Here is a 23,842-nt window from a genome sequence, read left to right on the forward strand (position 1 = left end):
GAATGGTTAATAAACCAACTTTAATAAGTTGACATCCACTGGATGTGAAATGGCTGGATTAAATTATATAATTGTCTGAATGGTGAACAAGAAAACTTTGAATCTTTCTCTGAACCCAAGAAATGAAATTTGCCAGATCAGCTGGCTGGGGAGTTTGGCTCCAGGGGTTAAAAAAAGACTAGCAAAGGGTGCCGTTGTGTTGCTCCTAAACTTTACATGTGTCATTGGTTCCTTTTTTGGCAGAGGTGGTACTGACAGGCTCAGGTACCACGCAGATAACTTCAACTATCAGCTCCATTTCCTTTGAAAATGTGGACTCTTACTACAAACCAGGACTTCCTTTATCTGGGGAGGTGAGTCAAATCGATTGATGACCTCCCTGGTCATCAATATTTCATTTGAACAATGTATTGAATCAGTGGGTGAGTAGGACTGTCCAACAGGCCCTTTCCTACTCTTTGGATGCAATCCACTCTTAAGTCTCCAAGATATTTCTCCTGAAGTCCCAAATGTCCTTTTTCAAGAGGCAATTGGACTTTCTTGTTTATCTTCGAAGACGTGTCACTTCTCATCCAAGAAGCTTCTTCAGCTCTGATTGGATGGTGGGGAATGGAAGGATTTATGACCAGCTGTCTGCAAGGAATATAAATCCTTCCGTTCCCCGCCATCCAGTCAGAGCTGAAGAAGCTTCTTGGATGAGAAGTGAAACATCTTCAAAGTAAAACAAGAAAGTCCAGTTCAGTGGTGAAATCCATTTTTTTTTACTACCGGTTCTGTGGGCGTGGCTAGGTGGGCATGGTGTGGCTTGGTGGGCGTGGCAGGGGAAGGATACTGCAAAATCTCCATTCCCACCCCACTCCAGGGGAAGGATGTTGCAAAATCTCCATTCCCACCCCACTCTGGGGCCAGCCAGAGGTGGTATTTGCAGGTTCTCCGAACTACTCAAAATTTCCGCTACCGGTTCTCCAGAACCTGTCAGAACCTGCTAGATTTCACCCCTGGTCCAGTTGCCTCCTGAAAAAGCACCTTTGGGATTTAGATGAAGGGTTCCTCTTCCCCTCTGACCCAACTCCTGTGCATACAGCTACCCTGTGTGAAGGGTACCTAGACTTCAATCTAGCACAGCAATCAGATCCGTTCCTAAGCCTGTGTTTGCTTTGTAACTTTAGATTAAGCTTGTGGATGGCAAAAGAAACCCGCTAGCCAACAAGACCATAGAGCTTCAAATATCAGAAGTACAGAACAATTCCTTCTACAAGACTGATGCTGAGGGACGAGTCCACTTTTCCATAGAGACTTCCAGCTTCACAAACGATATCATTCGACTCATTGTGAGTATTCCTAGTGATGGAGTTGTTAGCCATAAATCACGGCAAGGTTCGTCGCCTGATATGTCCTTTGCCAAATAGGATTCTGAAGTGGAAAGGTAATTTTTACTTATGAATAAGAGGAGGCGCAATGGCTCAGTGGTTAAAGACTCTGAGCTTGCCAGCTGGAAAGCTGACAACCAGGGTTCAAGACCCGAGTGCTGTGTGACAGGGTGAGCTCTTGTTACTGGCTCCAGCTCCTACAAAATGTGAGTAGGTAAATAGGTACCATTTTGGTGGGAAGGTAATAGCATCTCGATGTATAGTCACTGTTAAGGATATTGTTGTTATGTTACCAACCAGCAGAGTGTAGCGCACAGAGAAACGTTGCTGAGAGCAATGAATAAGAGATGTGCAAACTGGTTTATCAAAAGTTTATTTTATAGTGAAAGAACAATCTCATAGTCTTTAAATCAATTCTAGTCTTTGCCAGGTAAATCAGCCCAGTGATACAAAATCTTCTTATCACACAAACAGTAGTTGGTTAGAATAACAAATCACTCTGGTAACAAACCACGATGGTAGCAGATCCATCCAACCGATGATAGCACAATGGTTGCAACTCCACACACAAGTAGTACAATACATACATACATACAAGTACTGTAATGGATTCAGTAGCTTATCATCAACTGAATCCATTACAGTACCTTTCTTAAATACAACCAGTGATTATCTAATTACAGCATGACTCAGCATTACAATGAATCAGCAGGAAAACTTTAAAGTCACACAATACATATTCATATTAAAGTCACAGAACACATATATTGCCTGGACAACTTGTTAGGCTCAAACCATATCCTAACAGTCACGCTGGCCACATGACCATAGAAATATCTTCAGACAACCCTGGTTCCCTTGGCTGAGAAACGGATATGAACACTGCCCCCTAGAATTGGACACAACTGAGCAAGGGAAACCTTTACCTATTTACAAGTAAAAAGATAGGTCTCCCACAAGGTGAAACGACTCTTAGAAATGGGAGAAATATGTTTGAACTATATCTAAACATATTGGGTTTGGTATGTGCACTTCGAGGGGACCCGGTGGCTCAGTGGCTAAGACGCTGAGCTTGTCGATCGAAAGATCGGCAGTTCAGCGGTTCGAATGCCTAGTGCCGCGTAATGGGGTGAGCTCCCGTTATTTGTCCCAGCTTCTGCCAACCTAGCTATTCGAAAGCACGTAAAAAATGCAAGTAGAAAAATAGGGACCACCTTTGGTGGGAAGGTAACAGCATTCTGTGCGCCTTTGGTGTTTAGTCATGCCGGCCACATGACCACGGAGACATCTTCGGACAGCGCTGGCTCTTCGGCTTTGAAACGGAGATGAGCACCGCCGCCCCCTAGAGTCGGGAACGACTAGCACATATGTGCGAGGGGAACCTTTACCTTTACCTTTTATCTGCACTTCAATTAGCCAGCATTACTTAAGTCATAAGTAATAGGTAAAAGTAATAGTAAAATTAAGAAACAGGGCAAGAAAAGTTGTAAAATGGGGCGAAACTCATTTAACAAATTTCTCACTTAGCAACATAAATTTTGGGCTCAGTTGTGGTCGTAGGCTGAAGACTACCTGTATTTGTCCTTAAGGCTTGGTTTCGTGCAGCCAGAATTAGTCCTTCTGTCTCTTTCTTCAACTTTCCTGCTCTTAGCTGTTGCCAGATCTTGTTATTATCTGCTACACCAGCTTTTTTTTTTTTTTAATGTATTGGCCATGTGATACTTTGCCTTGCCATATCTCTTTTCTAGTCTTCGTTTGGTCTTTTTTGAAGGCCGCTTTGGACTCTCCAATACCCAGAAAGCCTTCATGGTATACTGTATTAGCTTCAGGGCATCGTCTTCACTGTCCTTCAGATATTCTCCCAATGCCCTTTTTGCTTCAACTCTCCAGTGTATATGATGATGATGACGATGATGACAATGATGACAATTGGTATCCTTCCTCTTCTTTGCCAGGCAACTTATGAAAAAGTAACTCAATGTTATGATTCAAACTGGATCACCCCTCAACACCACACTGGCCACTTCTCAGTACCACGTTTCTATTCTCCAAGTCAAAGCTACCTCAAAATTCAAGAGCTTCCTGGCACACTAAACTGCGGGCAACATGCGGTCGTCCCGGTCCATTACGTTCTCAATTCAGAGGTCATAAAGGACAAAGAAGTTGTCTTTCACTACTTGGTAAGTATGAACAAAGTGGCCTTTATTTCACTCACAAGGGCCAAAGGAGGAAGGGGGAAGGAGTATCTGAGGAGTAAAGTTGAGCACGGTGGTAGTATCGTACACGAGGGATGTGGGGGAACACACTGTAGTGTTTTTTCCATAAAGGTTGATGGATGCGGAACGATGGGCCTTTTATGACTTGTGGACTTCAACCAGGGGTGAAATGCTCCCGGTTCGGACCGTATCGCCCAATCCGGTAGCGATGGCGGTGGGTGGTTCGGAGAACTGGTAGCAAAAATCCCTGTGCCCTCCCCCCACATGCCCAGCTGAGCCACGCGATCATCAGAGGCTTTTTTTCTACAACCTCTTCAGCCGAAAAAATGCTTTTAAAAGTAAAAAAAAAAAAGCCTCTGACGATCAGGCAACTCAGCTGGGATCATCAGAGCCTTTTAAAAGCATTTTTTTTTACAACCTCTTTGGCCGAAGAGGATTTTAAAATGCTTTTAAAAGTAAAAAAAAAAAAAAAGTTGGCCACGCCCACCCAGTCACATTACCCCCACCACCACCAAGCCACGTCCAGTTACCGGTAATAACAAATTTTACATTTCACCACTGACTTCAACTCCCAGAATTCCTGAGCCATCCACTTCTGGCTCAGGAATTCTGGGAGTTGAAGTCCACAAGTCATAAAAGGGCCATCATCCCCCACCTCTGATGTAGGACTTCCAGATCTCAGTAGGAAAACTCCAGATATTCATAAGATGGGGAAAAAAATTTAAAAAAAGAATTTTCAGCCCACATCTGGCCACTCTCCCTTAACTAATTGATGGGCCTTCCTTGTTTTGTTAAGTAAATAAGGTATTTACTTGTATTTATTAGTTTGTCAAACATGTACAAGATAGCAGATATAAATATAAACATGGATATGAACGAAAGAAATAAATGCAAATAAATGGGGACAGTAGGACAGGGACGGTAGGCACGCTGGTGTGCTTATGCACGACCTCTTAGGAATGGGGTGAGGTCCATGGTAGACAGTTTAAAGTTGAAGCTGTGAGGGTTTGAGGATGTAACAACGGACTCAGGTAGAGCATTCCAGGCGTTGACCACTCTGTTGCTGAAGTCATATTTTCTGCAATCGAGTTTGGAGCAGTTTACCTTGAGTTTGTACCGTGTATTATCGTGGTTGAAGCTGAAGAAGTCGTTGACAGATAAGACATTGTAGCCGATAATTTTGTGCACTGTGCTTAGATCAGACCACAGGCAGCGCAGTTCAAGATTGTCCAAGCCCAAAATTTCAAGTCTAGTGATGAGGATACTTTTGGGGTTTTTTTGCACAGAACAAGTCAGGGAACGACGATAAATCAATCATGTTCTTCCTACATCTGCTACAGTGGTGGGTTCCTCCTGGTTCCGCCAGGTTCCGCCGAGCCGGTAGCGGTGATGATATGACGTCACCGAACCAGTTCTGCCCCCCCTCCCCACCCCCCCCGCGTTATTCTTACCTTTTATTTGGCCCCACCTCCAATCTATTGCTGCCTCCTGAGTCCCAGCTGATGGGCTATAGGGAAAAAAGCTGTTTAAACTCTTGCCGCGGGGCTTCAAAGGGCTGCCCTACAGCTGATCAGTGGTAAAAGGCAGTTTGGTGGTAGACCAGTGCCTCCAAAAACAAATGAGTAGACCGGTGCCTGCAAAAATAAATGGGTAGATCGGTACAGCTCTGCAAGCAGTTAAAAGCCTGGTAGACCAGTACCTCTGCTAAATCCTAAAGAATTGTCACATGACCACCAAGCCACGCCCACAAAATAAGCCACGCCCACAGAACCGGTAGTAAAAAAATTTAGAACCCACCCCTGATCTGCTACCCATTTAAGGGGAAATGCTCCTTTATGTTGGTGCTCTTATTTATGCAGGTAGTTCTTGATTTACCACTACCATATGTTTAGTGACTATTTAGTGACTTTGAATAGTGCCATTGTCCAACCCCCTAAGCAGGGGGTGGGTCTAGAAGACCTCCAAGGTCCCTTCCAACTCGGTTATTCTCTATTCTGTATTTGGATCCTGTCCAACTGTAGAGGTCTTGACAATAAATCCTTTTCTTTTTTCTCACAAAGGTGGTGGCCAGAGGGAATATTGTGAAGACAGGTACACATCCCTTGAAAGAAAAGCACAATAAAGGTAAAAAAAAATATATGTTCCCTCTCTTTCCACTTTCCCTCCACTCATTTTCCTTTGGGAATGAACGGATGAAAGAATCGGCCTCTTATTCCCTTTTTTTGCCTGAAACGCTAATAAAATCTCATCTCCAAAGACATTTTGCCAGCCACGTTAATCGGAAGAGCGTATTCCAAAATGTGTTGATGGCCGTTAGGCCAACGGAAGATAAATTCACGCAGGCAGGTTCTGTGAACTTTTATTAATCAACACCTTAGCTGCACGAATATTACACCGAAATATCTATAAAATGCGCTTGAAGAGATCCTTGCTGTGTGGGTGACCTGCAGACATAATCATACTAATAAAGGAGAATATTTGTAGCTCAGGGTTGAGATGAGGTGTCCTTGGTGCTCCCTGAGCTTGGTTGCTTTTATGCAGACGTTTCACTGCCCATCTAGGTAACATCATCAGTGCTAGTAGGAAGTGGGGTTTGCTCTCAGTCAGTGGTGAAATCCACTTACCTTCGCTACCAGTTCGGGAATGGGAGTGCACGGGAGAATCTTCTGTGCATGCGCAAATGGTAAAAAAAACGTGACGTAATGACGTTCTGGTGGGTGGGGGGAGCCTCCTGCCGCCGGCGCTACAGGTTCAGTGAGCTGGATATAACCGGAGAGATTTCACCACTACTCTCAGTTTATATTCTAGTGCAGTGATGGCCTACCTTTTTGCTGTCGCGTGCCAAAAGCGGGGGGAGCACGGCGAGGTCGCCCATGTGTCTGCCGACACCAGTGGTGGGTTCCTCCCAGTTCGGTCCGGTTTGGCCGAGCCGGTAGCGGTGACGATATGACGTCACCGAACTGGTTCTCCCCCCACGCCCTCCCACCCCCCCACACCTCCACGTTATTCTTACCTTTTATTTGGTCCCACCCCCAATCTATTGCTGCCTCCTGAGTCCCAGCTGATGATTAGAGGGAAAAAAAACTGTTTAAACTCTTGCCGCGGGGCTTCAAAGGGCCGTCCTACAGCTGATCAGTGTTAAAAGCAAACAAATGAGTCGGGTCGTAAATGCGAGGACTGGTCGTAAGTGCGAGGACCTTCCAGAAATGACTCTGACCAGCTAGCCACGCCCACCTAGTCACATGACCTCCAAGCCACACCCACAAAATAAGCCACGCCCACAGAACCGGTAGTAAAAAAAATTAGAACCCACCCCTGGCCGACACCCATAATTCAATGCGCCCCACCCCTGCGCATCCCCCCCCTTTTAGCACATGATGGCACAGTGGGCCTGGTAGGCTCGTTTTTCACCCTCCCCAGGCTCCAGAGGCTTTCTAGGAGCCTGGGGAGGGCGAAAACAGCCTTCCCCACCCTCCCGGAGGCCCTCTGGAGGCCAGAAACAGCCCATTTCCCAACTTCTGGTAGGACCGAAAGGCCCAAAAATCAGCTGGCCGGCGCACACATGTGCTCTGGAGCTGAGCTATGGCAACTGATCCGGCTCCGTGTGCCACTTGTGGCACCTGTGCCATCGGTTCGCCATCACAGTTCTAGTGGCTTGCCCTGTCAGTGTTGGTGGGGATGATCTCGTTAGGTTCTTTGGTTGGGCTTCCTTTGTTTTTGCTTGAAGACTCATTCTTGGATGAGAAGCGAAACGTCTTTAAGCAAAAACAAAGACAATCTAAACTAAAGAAGCTTCTTGGATGAGAAGCAAAACATTTTCACGGGAAAAAAAAAATCGAAAGAAAGTGCAGTTGCCTTTTGAAGAAGCACTTTTGGGACATGATTGCTCAATTGTGGCTGCCTCTTTGACTATTTTGACCTGCACTGTGAATGCCCCTGATAGGGTTCCTAATTTATTTAATCGTCAAAGTCAATCTATTCATTTCTGCACAATCTAAATTTTTTTTAATTACTTCTCCTTCCAAAAGTATTTTCTTCTGCTTTCCAATGTTGTGCATAAACAATCCTTGCAGCCGTTGTTACATGTATAATCAAATAGATATTTTCTTTCCTAATTTTTTCTGGCAGGATACCCAATAGGAACAATTCTGGTTTTAAATCAATATGTTGTTGTATCATTTCTTCCAGCCATATCTTAATTGTATTCCAATATTTTTTTGCTTCTGGACATGTCCACCACATATAATAATAAGTACCTGGTAACCGCACTGGTGGGTTCCTCCCGGTTCGGTCTGGTTCGGCTGAGCCGGTAGCGGTGACGATATGACGTCACCGAACCGGTTCTCCCTCCCCGCCCTCCCACCCCCCCACCCCTCCACGTTATTCTTACCTTTTATTTGGTCCCACCCCCAATCTATTGCTGCCTCCTGAGTCCCAGCTGATGACTAGAGGGAAAAAACCTGTTTAAACTCTTGCCGCGGGGCTTCAAAGGGCCGTCCTACAGCTGATCAGTGTTAAAAGCAAACAAATGAGTCGGGTCGTAAGTGCGAGGACTGGTCATAAGTGCGAGGACCTTCCAGAAATGACTCTGACCAGCTAGCCACGCCCACCTAGTCACATGACCTCCAAGCCACACCCACAAAATAAGCCACGCCCACAGAGCTGGTAGTAAAAAACTTTAGAACCCACCCCTGGGTAACCGGTGACGTTTCCAACATTTAGCTGACTTTTCTTTAAACGTTTTTGCCAGTTTCTCAGGTGGCATATGCCATCTATAAGCCGTGGTCATTTCGACAGTTGACAGTGGAGCTGCATGCGTGCACATACTCATCTTGCACGGCCTAGTTCCAAGTGAGCCATGGCCCAGTATGATCCACAGCCTGAATGAGGAGGTTGGGGACCCTTTTCCTAAGGTCATTATTAGACCTTGTTTCAGTGTTATCTCAGGGAACTGAACTCTTTCAAATGGATCACCCTGGCCTTAATTCTTTGCAGTTTTTCAGCCTCCCTGAAAAATGTCTTTTCTTTAACCAGGAACATTCAACTTGGATCTCCTTGTGGATATCAAGATCGCTCCTTTGGCCCGCTTGCTTGTGTACACAATTTTGGATAACGGAGAACTTGTGGTGCACTCTGCCAGTTTCCCTGTGGAGCCCTGTTTTGCAAATAAGGTAAGGGTGCCAACAGGCTTCATCCATTCACCCTCCTTGCTCCAAAAATGCTCCAGACCCCAATTTATCATTTGCAGAGATGTCGCTTCACTGAGGAGCCTCCATCTCATTGCCAGCTTGTTGCTAAAACAGGTTTAATGGTAACAGAATAACAGAGTTGGAAGGGACCGTGGACGTCTTCTAGTCCAACCCCCTGCTTAAGCAGGAGATCCTATGCTAGTGTTGGCTAACCTTTTTGCCATCGCGTGCCAAAAGTGTGTGGGGGGGGTTGCGCACGTGCGTGCCCACACCCATAATTCTATATGCCCCACCCATCCCATGCATGTACGCATGATCCTCCCCCCACACTTTTGGCACGCGATGGCACAGTGGGCCCGGTAGGCCTGTTTTTTGCCCTCCCCAGGCTCCAGAGACTTTCTAGGCTCCTGGGGAGGGCAAAAACTGCCTCCCCAGACCCGGAGGCCAGAAACAGCCTGTTTGCCAAATTCCGGTGGGACCGGAAGGCCCGAAAATCAGCTGGCCGGTGTGTGCATGCGCGCTGGAGCTGAGCTTGCGTGCCCACCAGTGTGGCTCCGCGTGCCACAGGTGGCACGCGTGCCATAGGTTCGCCATCACGGTCCTATGCCATTCTGGACAAATGGCTGTCTAGGCTCTTCTTGAACTCCTCCAGTGATGGAGCACCCACAACTTCTGAAGGCTAGTGAATCAAGGTGAAGCGATGAGAAGGTGAGACTTTCTCAGACCACCTGCCTGCACCGATGTTTTCTGTCATGCAGAGGTGACCCTAAGGGAGGCCACTGATCCATTGGCCTATTCCAGGATCACCCCTCCCATCTGTCTGGAAGAGACTGCCTCCATAGGTGGTTGTCCTGCAGCTGCCAGAAAGACTGGACACACCCTTGCTTATGTGGCATTTGCTTGTGGGAATCACAATTTTGTGGGAGACTGATTGCCCATTTCACAGAAAAGGAGGGAGGGAAGGAGGGAGGGAGGGAGGGAGGGAGGGAGGAAGGAAGGAAGGAAGGAAGGAAGGAAGGAAGGAAGGAAGGAAGGAAGGAAGGAAGGAGCAAAATTTTCATCCTACAGCACCTAGTAAAAGAGGAAGGACTGGATCCTGTCAGAAGAATAATTTGGGGTTCCATCTCAAGCCGGCGCTGCGCAAGAATAAATAAAAATGAGATCCAGAGAGTTGGGAGGAAAGAAGAAATATTAATTCCTAAAAGGAAACAGTTTGCCTTTAGGGGAAGGCTGCAGAGAAATGGGGTACAGCAGCAGATATGCACCAAGACAAATTCCTTGTGTGTCCAATCACATTTGGCCAATAAAAAATTCTCTTCTCTTCTCTTCTCTTCTCTTCTCTTCTCGTCTCGTCTCGTCTCGTCTCGTCTCGTCTCGTCCCGTCCCGTCCAGTCTAGTCTCGTCTATAATTTTATAGTTTTAATTTTAATAATTTTATAATTTTAATAATCATCTATAATATAAGGGGAGCATGTCTGGGATGTCTACGGGCTGATTCTAGGATGACACTTGAGGGTGTGTGGGTGGGTGTGTAGATATGTTTATTCTTGTGAACATGCAGTTCCTTTGGGAGACCCAATTTAATTAACTCCATATTTGCAGACCTTGTCCTTTGATATGTGAATTAGGTCTGGGTAACTTATCTGAGGGTTTGAGGTAGTTTGCTAATTTTAGTTGATTACCTTGGTTTCAGCTTGACTAGTGGGCACAATGATTCTTTATGCCATTGTGGATTCTGTTAATATTTTAAGAGAAGATGGCAGCATAAAGGATAAAATATATTTGGATACAAAACTTCTCACAATCCCCTTTAGAAGTGTCGCCGCCATCTTGTACCGTCTCCCTTGCTTTGCAAAGAGATTGGCCTGTTTTCTTCTTTTTAGCTTTATTATAGGTTCCGGCTACTACAAGATTTTTCCCTCAGTCTTTTTAATGGTTTCCCCTTTTTTCCCTCCTTCGGGTTAAATGGAGAAGGAAAGATGTTGGGGCAGGGGCCCTTCAGGCAGCGTTTGCAGTGGTGTAGGTGTGTGTGTGGGGGGTGTCTTCAAAAGGCAACAGGCAAAAAGTCTTCTGCCTGATCACAAAAATTGGTTGGGGACAATTTTAGAGGAGAAGGACGTTTCGGGGCGATTTTGTTGTCCTTGTGGTGGGGAATTCACCGTCGTTTTCTGTCACTCAGGTGAACCTGCGATTTGATGAGCGTGAAGGCCTACCCGGCAGCAACATCAATCTCCATCTTGCCGCTGCCCAGAACTCCCTCTGTGGCATCCACGCGGTTGACGAGAGCGTCTTCCTTCTGAAGCCTGAAGCTGAACTTTCCGCTCGAACGGTGAGGCCAAGTTGCCTTCCAGGTCTTGGCGGGCTGCAAATTCTCGAGCCCTACATGCGATGGCCCCTCAATAATAGAGTTGGAAGGGACCTTGGAGGTCTTCTAGTCCAGCCCCCTGCTGAAGCAGGAGACCCTGTACCATTTCAGACCAATGGCTGTCCAATCTCTTCTTAAAAACCTGCAGTGATGGAGCAGCCACAACTTCTGGAAGCAAGCTGTTCCATGGGTTAATTGTTTTCAGGATCTCTTCCCGCAGGTTGACTGAGCTGCCGGCCATCCTCCATCGGAGCAGGGGGAGCCTCCCCTGAATTTCTCCTTAGAACAATTTGGCTGCTGCAGCCACAGAGAATCCATGGGCATTTTGGGCCAGCAAAGGGCGGCTAGTGCCAGCCTTCCAATCATTTGCAGTGAATATGCTGTCTGAAAAAAAGGAAAGGAAAAAAAAAATAAGTCAGGTTTTTGGCAGCCTGTTAGGGATTTGGAGGGTCTATGGTTCTGGAAAGTTCATCAGAAATGGAAGCAAAGGGAGGGAGCGGGGAGAAAGGAAGGAAAGAAGGAAGATAGGAGGAAGGAAGGAAGAAGGGAAAGAAGGAAGGAAGGAAGGAAGAAGGGAAAGAAGGAAGGAAGGAGGGAGAAAGGAAGGAAGGGAAAGAAGGATGGAAAGAAGGGAGGGAGAAAGGAAGGAAAGAAGGAGGGCGAAGAAGGAAGGAAGGAGAGGGAGGAAGGAAGGAAGGGAAAGAAGGGAGGGAGGGAGGGATGAAGGAAGGAAGGGAAAGAAGGAAGAAAGGAAAGGAGGGAGGGAGGGAAAGAAGGATGGAAAGAAGGGAGGGAGGGAGAAAGGAAGGAAAGAAGGAGGGCGAAGAAGGAAGGAAGGAGAGGGAGGAAGGAAGGAAGGAAGGGAAAGAAGGGAGGGAGGGAGGGATGAAGGAAGGAAGGGAAAGAAGGAAGAAAGGAAAGGAGGGAGGGAGGGAAAGAAGGATGGAAAGAAGGGAGGGAGGGAGAAAGGAAGGAAAGAAGGAGGGCGAGGAAGGAAGGGAGGAGAGGGAGGAAGGAAGGAAGGGAAAGAAGGAAGGGAGGGAGGGAGGGATGAAGGAAGGAAGGGAAAGAAGGAAGAAAGGAAAGAAGGAGGGAGGAAGGAAGGAAGGGAAAGAAGGAAAGAAAGAAGGAGGGAGGGAGAGAGGGAGGGAGGAAGGAAGGAATATGACTTCTGAGACTGCATGTTTCGTTTAACTAGGCCTACTTCGGCAGTCATTTTGTGTACACAAATAGTCCTCGGTTACTGACAACTCATTTAGCGACTTTGAAGTTACAAAAGGAGACTTCAGACCAGTTGTTGAAATTGTAGCTGTTGCAGCATCCAGATGGTCACTTGGCAACTTTTACAACAGTCACAGCCTCCTGCAGTTGTGCAAACACTAATCGAGGCCTTCGTTGCTAGCCATTCCGACAAGCAAAGTCGTAAGTCGAGGAACTACCTGTACTGAACTAGGGGTTTCCATTCTTTTCAGGTTTATGATCTGCGGCCTTTGAGAGACCTCTCGGGCTACTACTACAAAAGTGAGAACTTGGAAGACCCAGACACAAACCCCTGTGTGCCTTCCAAAAAGATCATTGTGGATGGAATTCGCTACCAGACTGATACCTATTCTTACAGTGAAGGGGACGCCTATACAATTCTCAGGGTAAGCCCCCTCCTCCCTCCCCAAACTCTTGGCAGAATTTCACTCTGGGGGTTGTTAGAAAAGTCAATCGTTTTAGGTTGAGCCACTCCATCCCAAGAGCAAAGAGGTTTTTTTTTTTTTTTTTTTTTAAATTGTACTTAATAAACAAAAGATGAAAATGAGTGAAAATAGGATTGTTTTTTTAAGGAACCAGGAGCCTGGTAGCCCCTTTTCACTACTAGCAAACCAGATGTGTTTTGCGTTGTGTAGGGAGATTTATTTTACCAAGGGAGGGTACCTGCTTAACAACCGGGTTGCTAGCTTAACCACCGCAGTGTTATCTGTACCCTGATTATATTTCTTTGTTTTGGATTTTGCAAATCTGTTCCTGTAGAAATCAGTGGCAGATTTCCTTTGTCTCAGCCTTGGTGTCATAATTTTCTTAACATATTGTAAGGTTTTGACACAGAGCTGCCACAGTGGCCTAGTGGTGAAGACACTCACCTCCCACTCAGAAGGTTGAGGGTTCAATCCTAGGCAGAGGCAGATCCTTCTCTCCTAGGACGCAAAGAAAAAATATCTGCTGTGAACTCCATGTGGTGTCAGGAAGGGCATCCAGCCAGTAAATGCTCAGCTCCATCCAGCCGCCCAGATTCTACCCCAAATTAAGGGATTATAGGATCCCTTGAAAAGGGAGTGTTATATTTTTGACACCTTCCCCAAAATGAAAAGGGTGCATTGTCACATCCATCTTTATTTTCTAAGCAGTTTAATTACAGCACTCCAGGTAGATTATAGATGGATAATAGATTGACAGTTGGATGGATCGAAGGGGAGAGAAAGAGGGGAGGGTTCTTTTCCATGCTTTTTGTAATATTTCATAGTGAATTTCTGCTCATTTTACAGGACATTGGTTTCAAACCGTTTACTAGCGCCCAGATATACAAGCCTAATATATGCAGCAGACCAAATCTGGAGAGCTGTAAGAATCTGAAGGGGATTGATAGGGTGGAGGGAGGGAACATCTATTTATTTCTTGATTGCATCTGAAGATCAAAAAAGTCAAGATGGTGGCTACAACTGCCCCCTTAAAGCCCTGTGTCTCCTTTATGTATATAAAATGAGGCAGGATAGGAAGACTCTTCATGCCTTTGAACTCTGGTGTTGGATGAGACTCCTGAGGGCAGAGTGGACAGCTGAAAAAACCTGATGAATCATTGAACCAATCAACTCCCAGTTCTCACTTGGGCACAAAGGATCAGCTCAAACTATCATATTATGTCAAAACCTAGCTTTCTTGAGAAGACTCCCATGCCAGGAAAGGTGGTGGAAGGAATGAGAAGTGGACAACACACATCAAGGGGGATGGACTCCATTACAAGGGTGATGGAGGGATTGTTAGAAAAGCTGGAGGACCCAGTTAGGGATGGATTGTCATGCAGAATATCTATATCAGGGTCCCCAACACCCAGTCTGTTGACCAGCCCTGGTTTGCGGCATGCCAGAAACAAACAAGCGAAGCCCCATCCGCTGTATGCAAAACTATGCCCCCTCCGGTCCGGGGACCAACCTTTCTCCACAGAACCGGTCCCTGGTGCCCAAAAGTTTGGGGGTCCGCTGATCTATGTAGTCAGTAAGAATCAATAAAGCGCGATGACTTAGTGGCTTAACAACGCTGGAAATGGTCTATGCTCCAGTGGTTTGAGTCCTAGCACCGTGTGACGGTGTGAGTTCCCGTCACTCAGCTCCGGTCCACCTAACAGTTCGAAAGCATGTTCTATGCAAGTAGATAACGAGGTACCACTTTGGTGGGGAGACAAGGTGGTGCTCCGTGCAGGCAGTCAGATTCCTGCCAGTTCTGAACCTACCCAGTTGTGGCACTCGTTTGTGAGGCAGCTCCGGGGAAGGGACGGAACCTTAGGTGATGCTGCAGGAAGAGCCGCTCGTGGTTTGTTTTAGGTTTTTTTGGTGTGAAGCGAGCTCTTCCTCCTGTGGCACACCTTGGGAAGCATGCGAGCTAGTGGTGGATTGCTACCGGTTCGCCCCGGTTCTGCTGAACTGGTAGTGGCAGTGGCGGGAGGCTCCACCCACCCGCCCAGACATCATCAAAAACTGGTAGCACCAGGATTTGAAACCCACTGCTGGTGCGAGCGTGTCCTATAACAGAGCTGGTAAATTGGCAAGCCAAACTATTGTTTTGCAATAGCATTGTGATCTCCTGGCTAATGTAAAAATGAGGATAAGGATAAGGGCAAGGGGTAAGGGTGAGGATGATAAGGATAAGAGGATAAGAATAAGAATCAACAACAAATTGATGACATATAGTCATCAATCAAAGAGACAGGACTTTGCTCAGTTGCAGCTACCCTCTTGACTTTTGCTGGAGAAAGTGTCCTTTGCACTTTCTTTCCTGCATTTCCTTCTCTTCGTTTAACATTCTTAAGTGCTTCTGGCTCTCGGAAGTGTTAATTATTATCTTTTAAATGTTTGTAAGGGTGATGGGTGTGGTTTTGGAGAATTCATCCTGAAGGACAGCTTGGAGATGCTTTTCCGCCAGGCCGGGCTATCAATGTAAATGATTTTAAATTGGGTGTTTTAAATTTTGGGTTTTAATTTGAGCCGAAATTATTTAATAATTTTAATTATTTTTTAATTGATGTCTGTTTTTTGTGCTTTTAATAAGCTGTACACTGCCCTGAGTCCTTTGGGAGAAGGGCAGTATAGAAATAAAATAAAATAAAATAAAATAAAATATAATAATAATAATAATAATAATAATAATAATAATAATAATAATAATAAGTATTATTATTATTATTATTATTATTATTATTATTATTATTAGTATTAGTATTATTATTAGTTAATCTTTAGTGAGATTCACAGCCTTTGAGGCTGGTTAATAGCTCAGCAGCTCGAGTCCTAACCAAGGACTTAGGAACTGTTAAGGTATTATTATTATTATTATTATTATTATTATTATTATTATTATTACTATTATTATTATTATTATTATTATTATTATTATTATTATTATTATTAATAGTTCAAGGCCCCACTCACATAGGGGGGACACACTCTGGACCTGATTTTTATCTCTGGTCAGTGGTTGAATGATCTTGGTAGAGGGGACCTAGATATTAAACCCTTGTCATGGACAGATCATTCACTCCTTCAACTAGACTTTCCTACCGCCTGCCCCCACCGCAGGGAGACGGAACCGACCAGATGGTTCCGTCCCAGGCGCCTGATGGATCCCGAAAGGTTCCTGACGGAGCTTGGGCCGTTTCCTGAGACTCTAACGCATGACTCGACTGAAGAGCTGGTGGCCGCCTGGGAAAGGGCGGCCGCCGGAGCTTTGGACCGCGTCGTGCCTTTGCGGCCTCTGACCCGATGCCGATCTCAATTAGCTCCTTGGTTCTCTGAGGAGCTGAGAGAGATGAAGCGTCGGAAAAGACGCCTAGAGAGCATTTGGAGGACTAGTCAATCCGATTCCGACCGGACACAGGTGAGGTCTTATATCAAGACCTACCTAGTGGCGATAAAAGCGGCAAAATCTAACCATTTTTCCGCTCTTATCGCATCTGCAGAGAACCGCCCAGCCGCCCTGTTTAGGGTGACCCACTCCCTTCTTCGGGGGGGAGTGCGGGAAGATCCCTTGCAGGGTCGTGCTGAGGATTTTGTGCAATTCCTGCACGATAAAGTCGCTCGGATTCGGGATGGCTTGGACTCCGATTGGATGAGTCCACGGGAGGAGACCGGGGCAGGTCTTGAGAATGTTATCTGGGAGGAGTTTGATCCTGTGACTCCCGAGGATGTGGACAGGGTTCTGGGTAAGATTAGTGCCGCCACGTGTTTATTGGACCCGTGTCCCTCCTGGTTGGTACTGGCCTCCCGGGAGGTTACACGAGGCTGGCTCCAGGGGATTATAGGTGCTTCTTTGGGTGAGGGTGCCTTTCCTGCTGCCTTGAAAGAGGCGGTAGTGAGGCCCCTCCTCAAGAAGCCTTCCCTGGACCCAGCTGAATTAGCCAACTATCGTCCAGTCTCCAACCTTCATTTTGTGGCGAAGGTTGTTGAGAGCGTGGTGGCACGACAACTTCCCCGGCACCTGGATGAAGCTATCTATCTAGACCCGTACCAGTCGGGCTTCAGGCAGGGGTACAGCACAGAAACGGCATTGGTCGCGTTGGTGGATGATCTCTGGAGGGCTCGGGACAGGGGTTGTTCCTCTGTCCTAGTCCTATTAGATCTCTCAGCGGCTTTTGATACCATCGACCATGGTATCATGCTGCAGCGGTTGAGGGGGTTAGGAATAGGGGGCACCGTTTTGCGGTGGTTCTCCTCCTTCCTCTCCGACCGCTCGCAGTTCGTGTTGGCAGGGGGGCAGAGGTCGACCTCGAGGCGTCTCGCATGGGGAGTGCCGCAAGGGTCGGTCCTCTCGCCCCTCCTGTTCAACATTTATGTGAAGCCGCTGGGTGAGATCATCCGTGGTTTTGGAGTGAAGTGTCATCTGTACGCTGACGATACCCAGCTGTACATCTCCACCCCAGACCACCCCAACGATGCCCTTGATGTGATGTCCCGCTGCCTGGAGGCCGTGCGGGCCTGGATGGGGAGGAACAGGCTCAGACTCAACCCCTCCAAGACCGAGTGGCTGTGGCTTCCGGCGCCCCGATATAGTCAGCAGGTGCCATTGCTGACTATTGGGGGTGAATCTTTGCCCCCCATGGAGAGGGCTCGCAATCTGGGTGTCCTCCTGGACGCGCGGCTGTCTTTAGAAGAGCATATGACGGCCGTGGCCAGGGGGGCCTTTTATCAGGTTCGCCTGATTCGCCAGTTGCAGCCCTTTCTGGATCGGGACGCCCTGCGCACGGTCACTCATGCCCTTGTTACTTCCCGGTTGGACTATTGTAATGCTCTCTACGTGGGGCTCCCCTTGAAGAGCACTCGGAGGCTCCAACTGGTCCAGAATGCGGCCGCGCGGGTGGTTATGGGCGCAACCCGTTATGCCCATGTGACACCCCTCCTGCGCGAGCTGCACTGGCTCCCGGTGGTCTTCCGGGTGCGATTCAAGGTGTTGGTTACCACCTTTAAAGCGCTCCATGGCATAGGACCCGGGTACCTCCGAGACCGTCTTCTGCCACCAATAGCCTCCCACCGACCAGTTCGTTCCCACAGAGAGGGTCTCCTCAGGGTGCCATCAGCCAAGTTATGTCGGCTGGCGACGCCCAGGGGGAGGGCCTTCTCTGTGGGAGCCCCAGCCCTGTGGAATGAACTGCCCCCGGAAATTCGTAAGATATCTGACCTCCGGGTGTTTCGCTGCGCATTGAAGACCCTGTTGTTCCGCCAGGCCGGACTATCAATACAATAGTTTTAAATTGGGGTATTTAAATTTATTGGGGTTTTAAATTTGAGCCATTTATTTAATTATTTTAAATTTTATATCATTGTTTTGTTTGTGTTTTTAAATAGGCTGTACACCGCCCTGAGTCCTTCGGGAGAAGGGCGGTATAGAAATAAAATTATTATTATTAAATTATTATTATTATTATTATTATTATTATTATTATTATTATTATTATTATACAAAAGGCATGGAAGAAATGCAAGCTTTTTCTCTTTGCAGACCCCGTGGCCTACACCACCATGGAAAGAGGTTTTGCAGCACCTCTTGAAGTTGCAGATTTTAAAATGGCAGACGCCATGGAAACAACTGTCCGAAGCTTCTTCCCAGAAACCTGGATATGGTCCTTAAAATCTCTTGGGTAATCCAATGATTCTATATTTGGTGGAACGGGTAGCTCTTCAGGGAGAAATTTTAAGACCTTATAGCTTATAGCCATGATGGCGAACCTTTGGCACGCGTGCCACAGGTGGCACATAGAGCCATATGACTGGGCATGCCAGCTCAGCTCTGGGGTGCATGTGCGCGCCGGCCAGCTGATTTTTGGGCCTTTGGGGCCCACCAGAAGAAGGGAAACAGGCTGTTTCCTGCCTCTGGAGAGCCTGGAGGGGGGGAAGCTCCCTCGGAGGCCTGAAAGGCCCCATTTCCCAACTCCCGGTGGCACAGGACTTTTTTGCTGTCCCCAGCCTCCAGAGACTCCTGAGAGGCCTTTGGAGGGCCTCCAAGGGAGTGGGAAAGGCTGTTTTTGCCCTTCCCAGATAAATAGAGAGGATCTGGAACCAGGTAAGAAAGAAAAACGGGCCTACCAGGCCATCATGTGCAAGGAGCGGGGGGGGGAGGGGGAGGGTTGCATGCGCGTGGGCACGTGCGTGCGTGACCGTCGCCCGCCCCCCCCCTCTCTTGGCACGCGATGGCAAAAAGGTTAGCCATCACTGGCTTATAGCAAGCACAGGGCGGGACCCATTGTGACCCCCTTGATCCGGACACCTGGTTCCCCAGAGGCGCCTGGTACGCGGATGCTCCTCAAGTCTGATGGAGGCTCTTTCTCTTTATGGATTTAAGGCTCTCTGGGAAGAAGGTCCAGTCCTGGGATACACAGAAGGTCAACTGAAAATAGGAAAAAGGGGCATTTCTGCCATTTCACGGTGCTAATTCCTCCACCCACCCACCCTCTTGTGCGTCTGGGAGCATTCAGCTCCTCCTGACATCAAAGGGGGTTCCATTATTTGTGGCCCCTCCTGTGGGGGTCTCTGCCGTCTTCCCTTCTCAGCTCAAGTGGGAGAGGCTGAGTTTGGGTCGGTCCCCCCTTTGAGCCAAGAGCTCATCAGGCACAGCTGGAGGGCAGAGGCAGCCATGGAGCTGTACTCATAGATAAGAGCCTCTCCTCAGTGGGTGGTCATAAGTCGAGGACTATCAGTATTTATTTATTTATTTATTTATATGTCACATTTCTGAACTGCCCATCTCAACTTAACAACCACAACCGAGTCCAAAATTGATGCTGCTAAGCAAGACAGTGGTTAAGGGAGTTTGGCCTCATTTTACGACCTTTCTTGCCACAGTTGTTAAGTGAATCGCTGCGGTGGTTAAGCTAGTAACCCGGTTGTTAAGTGAATCTGGCTTCCCCCCCACTTACTCTGCTTGTCAGAGGATCACAAAAAGGCAATCACATGACCCCTGGACATGGCCACTGTCATACATACGAGTCAGTTGCTTAAGCATCCAAATTTTTACCTCAGGGATGCTGCAACAGTTATTAGTGTGAAAAATGGTGACAAGTTACTTTTTTTCAGTCCTGTTGTAACTTCGAATACAGGGAGTCCTCGACTTACAACAGTTTGGTTAAGGACCGTTCAAAGTTACAACATCACTGGAAAAAGCGACTTACGACCGTTTTTCCACACTTACGACCGTTGCACTATCCCCATGGTCACGTGATCAAAAATTCGGATGCTTAGCAACTGCTTCCTATTTATGTCGGTTGCTGTGTCCCGGAGTCATGTGATTCCCCTTTTGCGACCTTCTGACAAGCTAAGTCGATGGGGAAGCCAGATTCACTCAACGACCCTGTTGCTCATTCAATAACGGCAGCGATTCGCTTGACAAACGTGGCAAGGGAAGTCGTAAAATGGGGCCAAGCTCGTTTAACACATTTCTCGCTTGACATCATGCACTTTGGGCATAGAATGGTGGTCGTAAGATGAGGACTACCTGTATTGCTTGGGGAAATTCATCCTCATCTTTCTCTTGCCTCTTTCTTTCTCTTGCCTTTCTCTTTTTTTCTTTCTTTCTTTCTCTTGCCTCCCTCAGCAGCGAGACTGAGCTCACCTTGCCCGTCACCGTTCCCGACACCATCACAGACTGGAGAGCGGGAGCCTTCTGCTTGTCCCCAGCGGTGGGTTTCGGCCTGGCCCAAACCACCTTCTTGAAGGCCTTCCAGCCGTTCTTCGTTGATCTCACCCTGCCATACAGCGTAATACGGGGAGAAGCCTTTGCCCTGAAGGCCACCGTCTACAACTATCTCAAACGCCCCATCCAGGTGAGGAATCCCTTCCATCTGACTAGGTGGCTCAGTGGCTAAGACGCCGAGCTTGTTGATCAGAAAAGTCGGCAGTTTGGCGGTTCGAATCCCTAGTACAGGTCTCCTGCATGAGCAGGGGGCTGGACTAGATGACCTCCGAGATGACCTTCCAACTCTGTTACCGTTACTTACTCTTCCCCCTCCGTTCTCTTCCTGTCTGCATCGATCTCTCTCTGGAGGCATGGCCGTTTATACAGGTTCATTTAGTGACCGTTCAAAGTTACAGTGGCACTGACAAAATGACCGTTTTTCACATTTACGACCCCATGGTTCATGTGATCAAAATCTGGACGCTTGGCAACTGGCATGTACTTATATTGGTTACGGTCTCCCGCGGTCACCCCCCATGGTTACTAACTTAAGAATCGCAGTGATTCGTTTCACCATGGTGGTGAGAAAGGTCATAAAATGGGGGGGGGAACCCTCACTTAATGAGTGTCTTGCTTAACGACAGTCATTTGGGGTGAATTGTGGTCATAAGTCAAGGACTACCTGTATTTAAACCAAAGTTTGTTCGAAGCACGATTTCCAAAAGCAAGAATCTGAGGGTTGAAAGTAACCATGGTTGGTTTTTTCAATTTTGGCCCCTTTTTTTCCTTTCTTTTCGCTGCCTTTTTCTTTTCTCTTTGATGGGGTGGGCAAAGAAAAATAAACAAGGAAAAAAAACCAGAAAAGGACCAATTATGTGTATTCTTTCACCCATCCCAGTCACAACCAGGAAGTCAATACCGAACTAGAGGTTCTAACTATGCCTTTAAAGCAGGGGTCTCCAACCTTGGCAACTTTAAGACTTGTGGACTTCAACTCCCAGAATTCCTCCATGCTGGCTTGGGGAATTCTGGGAGTTAGAGTCCATGCATATTAAAGTTGCCAAGTTTGGGAAACTCCTGGACAGGAATCGTATTGCTGCTTATATATAAGAGCCGTGGTGGCACAGTGATTAGAATGCAGTATTGCAGGCTAATTCTGCCGACTGCCAGCAGTTCGGTCATGACAGACTCAAGGTTGACTCAGCCTTCCATCCTTCCACGGTTGGTAAAATGAGGACCCAGATTGTTGGGGACAATATGCTGACTCTATAAACTGCTTAGAGAGGGCTGTTAAAGCACTATGCAGCAGTTTATAAATCTAAGGGCTATTATTATTTCTATATATACTACTAGAACTGTATGGGGGTGTATAAAGAGGGTTATCCTCATTTTATTTCTCCTCTTACAACACAGTGAGAGGTTATTGATTTGTGCAAATAAAGCATAGGAAAAGGGGGGGGCTTCATTTGCAGAGACGTGGGTGTCATCGTGAACTCTGGGAGTTGAAGTCCACAAGTCTTAAAGCTGCCAAAGTTGGAGACCACTGCCTTAAAGCAAACCACTTTGTTCACTGAACCGGTTTGTATATCAGGCAAAGTCTATCACAACCCAACTTTAAGATTCCTTGTGTGTTCTTGAATAACCCAGATTTAACCATAAGCAGCATCTCCCTTCATCTTTATAGCTCACCTTCTGATCGGGAAATTAGGAAATTAGGAGAATCCAGGACCTTAGCGCCTTCCGCCGTGCCCTTAAAACCCACTTTTTCCAGCAAGCCGGGCTGGCTTAAGAAGAAATTTTAAATGTTTTAATTGGTTTGTATTTTTAATTTTGGGCCAAATTTATATATATTTTAATTGTTTTTAATATTTGTATTTCATGTTTTTTTAATTCTGGCTGTACACCGCCCTGAGTCCTCAGGGAGAAGGGCGGTATATAAATTTAAATAAAGAAAGATAAAGAAAGGTGATGTGAGATGCTTTCCAAATGCTAATTTCAAAAAGTACAGAAGAGAAATGATAAAAGCATGATTTTGTTGCATTGTAGAATTCATCTTCCATCCAGACCATAGAATTTAGAAAGAGTCCATGCTGACCCACACATGGCTAAAAAACGGAATGAATGCATCTGTAAATATTTTGTAAAGCATTGGTCGGAGACAGGACTGACCGGTTTTTTTCTTTGAAGATGTTTCGCTTCTCATCCAAGAAGCTTCATTCTGTCAACTTCTTCTTCCACTATCCTGTCAGAGCTGAAGAAGCTTCTTGGATGAAAAGCGAAATGTCTTCAAAAAAAAAAAAAACCTCTGAGAAAATCCAGTTGCCTCCTGAAAAAGCACCTTCCTTGATTCTATCCCTGTGCTCACGCAACTTAGAATTGATATTGTTGAACTACAGTTCTCAGCCTCCCTCAGAGTGAACTGCTATCCAGCGCGGCTGGGAATTGTAGTTCAGCGAGATTTTGGAAGGGCTCAGATTCTCCACATCTGCTTGAGGCCCATCTGGCATTTTGTGTGACGTTCTTCATCTCCTCTTCCTCCTTGTTCTGTGAGCCTGTGAGGCAACGGTGATCTTCTCCATCTAACTCTTTTCTGGCCGTTAACAGGTCAGCCTATCGCTACTGCTTTCTCCCGACTATGACGCTACCCCATTGGACAAGCAACAGGCTTCCTATTGTCTGCCTGTGGACGGAAGGAAAACAGTCTCCTGGAACATTGTTCCCAAAAGTCTGGGTAAGTGGTGAAGGCCAAACATGGCTTCTTAGGCTTGTGCCTCATCCGGCATGCATATTTTCCGTATACTTTTTTTTATTGGGTTATAAGATAAAATAAGATACAAAATAGAAAAGTAAACAGGAAAACGGTGGGGAGGAAGAGAGGGAAGAAAAGTGAGGAAGCAGGGGTGAAATGCTACTGGTTCGCACCGGTTCGGACAAACCGGTAGTAATAAAAGCTACCGATTCGGGCGAACTGCTAGACAAAAAAAATACCGATTCATCCAAACTGGTATTTCTGACGATTCATCCAAACTGGTATTTCTGACGATCAGCTCTGCCGCGCGATTTAGATCCACTGGAAAGCAGGAAGTCCTGCTTTCTAGCGAATCTAAATTGCGCGCCATAGCTGTTCCCTGCCCTCGCTGTTCTACTTACCTTCTTAAGCCTCCTTTTTTCTGCACGGGCAGCGAACTGGTGGTAAACTGCGGAGGTTTTCACCACTGTGAGGAAGGATAAGAAAAAAAGAAAAAGAAACATTGACTTCCAACTCTCTCTGTTGCAGTAAAA

At 46.7% G+C, this 23,842-nt stretch overlaps 1 protein-coding gene across 1 annotated transcript in view; it reads left to right on the forward strand.

Annotated features, from left to right (window-relative positions):
* LOC139311893 (alpha-2-macroglobulin-like) overlaps positions 1–23,842 on the forward strand; it is an 83,611-nt gene that overhangs the window by 24,341 nt on the left and 35,428 nt on the right. Inside the window, exons 10-20 of the mRNA XM_070936412.1 lie at positions 244–353; positions 1,170–1,331; positions 3,326–3,550; positions 5,647–5,710; positions 8,621–8,757; positions 10,955–11,104; positions 12,613–12,786; positions 13,672–13,747; positions 18,392–18,530; positions 20,480–20,708; positions 23,165–23,291. Of these exons, the coding sequence (XP_070792513.1) occupies positions 244–353; positions 1,170–1,331; positions 3,326–3,550; positions 5,647–5,710; positions 8,621–8,757; positions 10,955–11,104; positions 12,613–12,786; positions 13,672–13,747; positions 18,392–18,530; positions 20,480–20,708; positions 23,165–23,291 (1,593 nt within the window). The remainder of the gene's footprint in view (positions 1–243; positions 354–1,169; positions 1,332–3,325; positions 3,551–5,646; positions 5,711–8,620; positions 8,758–10,954; positions 11,105–12,612; positions 12,787–13,671; positions 13,748–18,391; positions 18,531–20,479; positions 20,709–23,164; positions 23,292–23,842) is intronic.

Source organism: Pituophis catenifer, unplaced genomic scaffold (assembly GCF_029215685.1).
Source record: "Pituophis catenifer annectens isolate HBS135680 unplaced genomic scaffold, rPitCat1.0.hap2 SCAF_2, whole genome shotgun sequence".
Lineage (NCBI taxonomy): Eukaryota > Metazoa > Chordata > Lepidosauria > Squamata > Colubridae > Pituophis > Pituophis catenifer.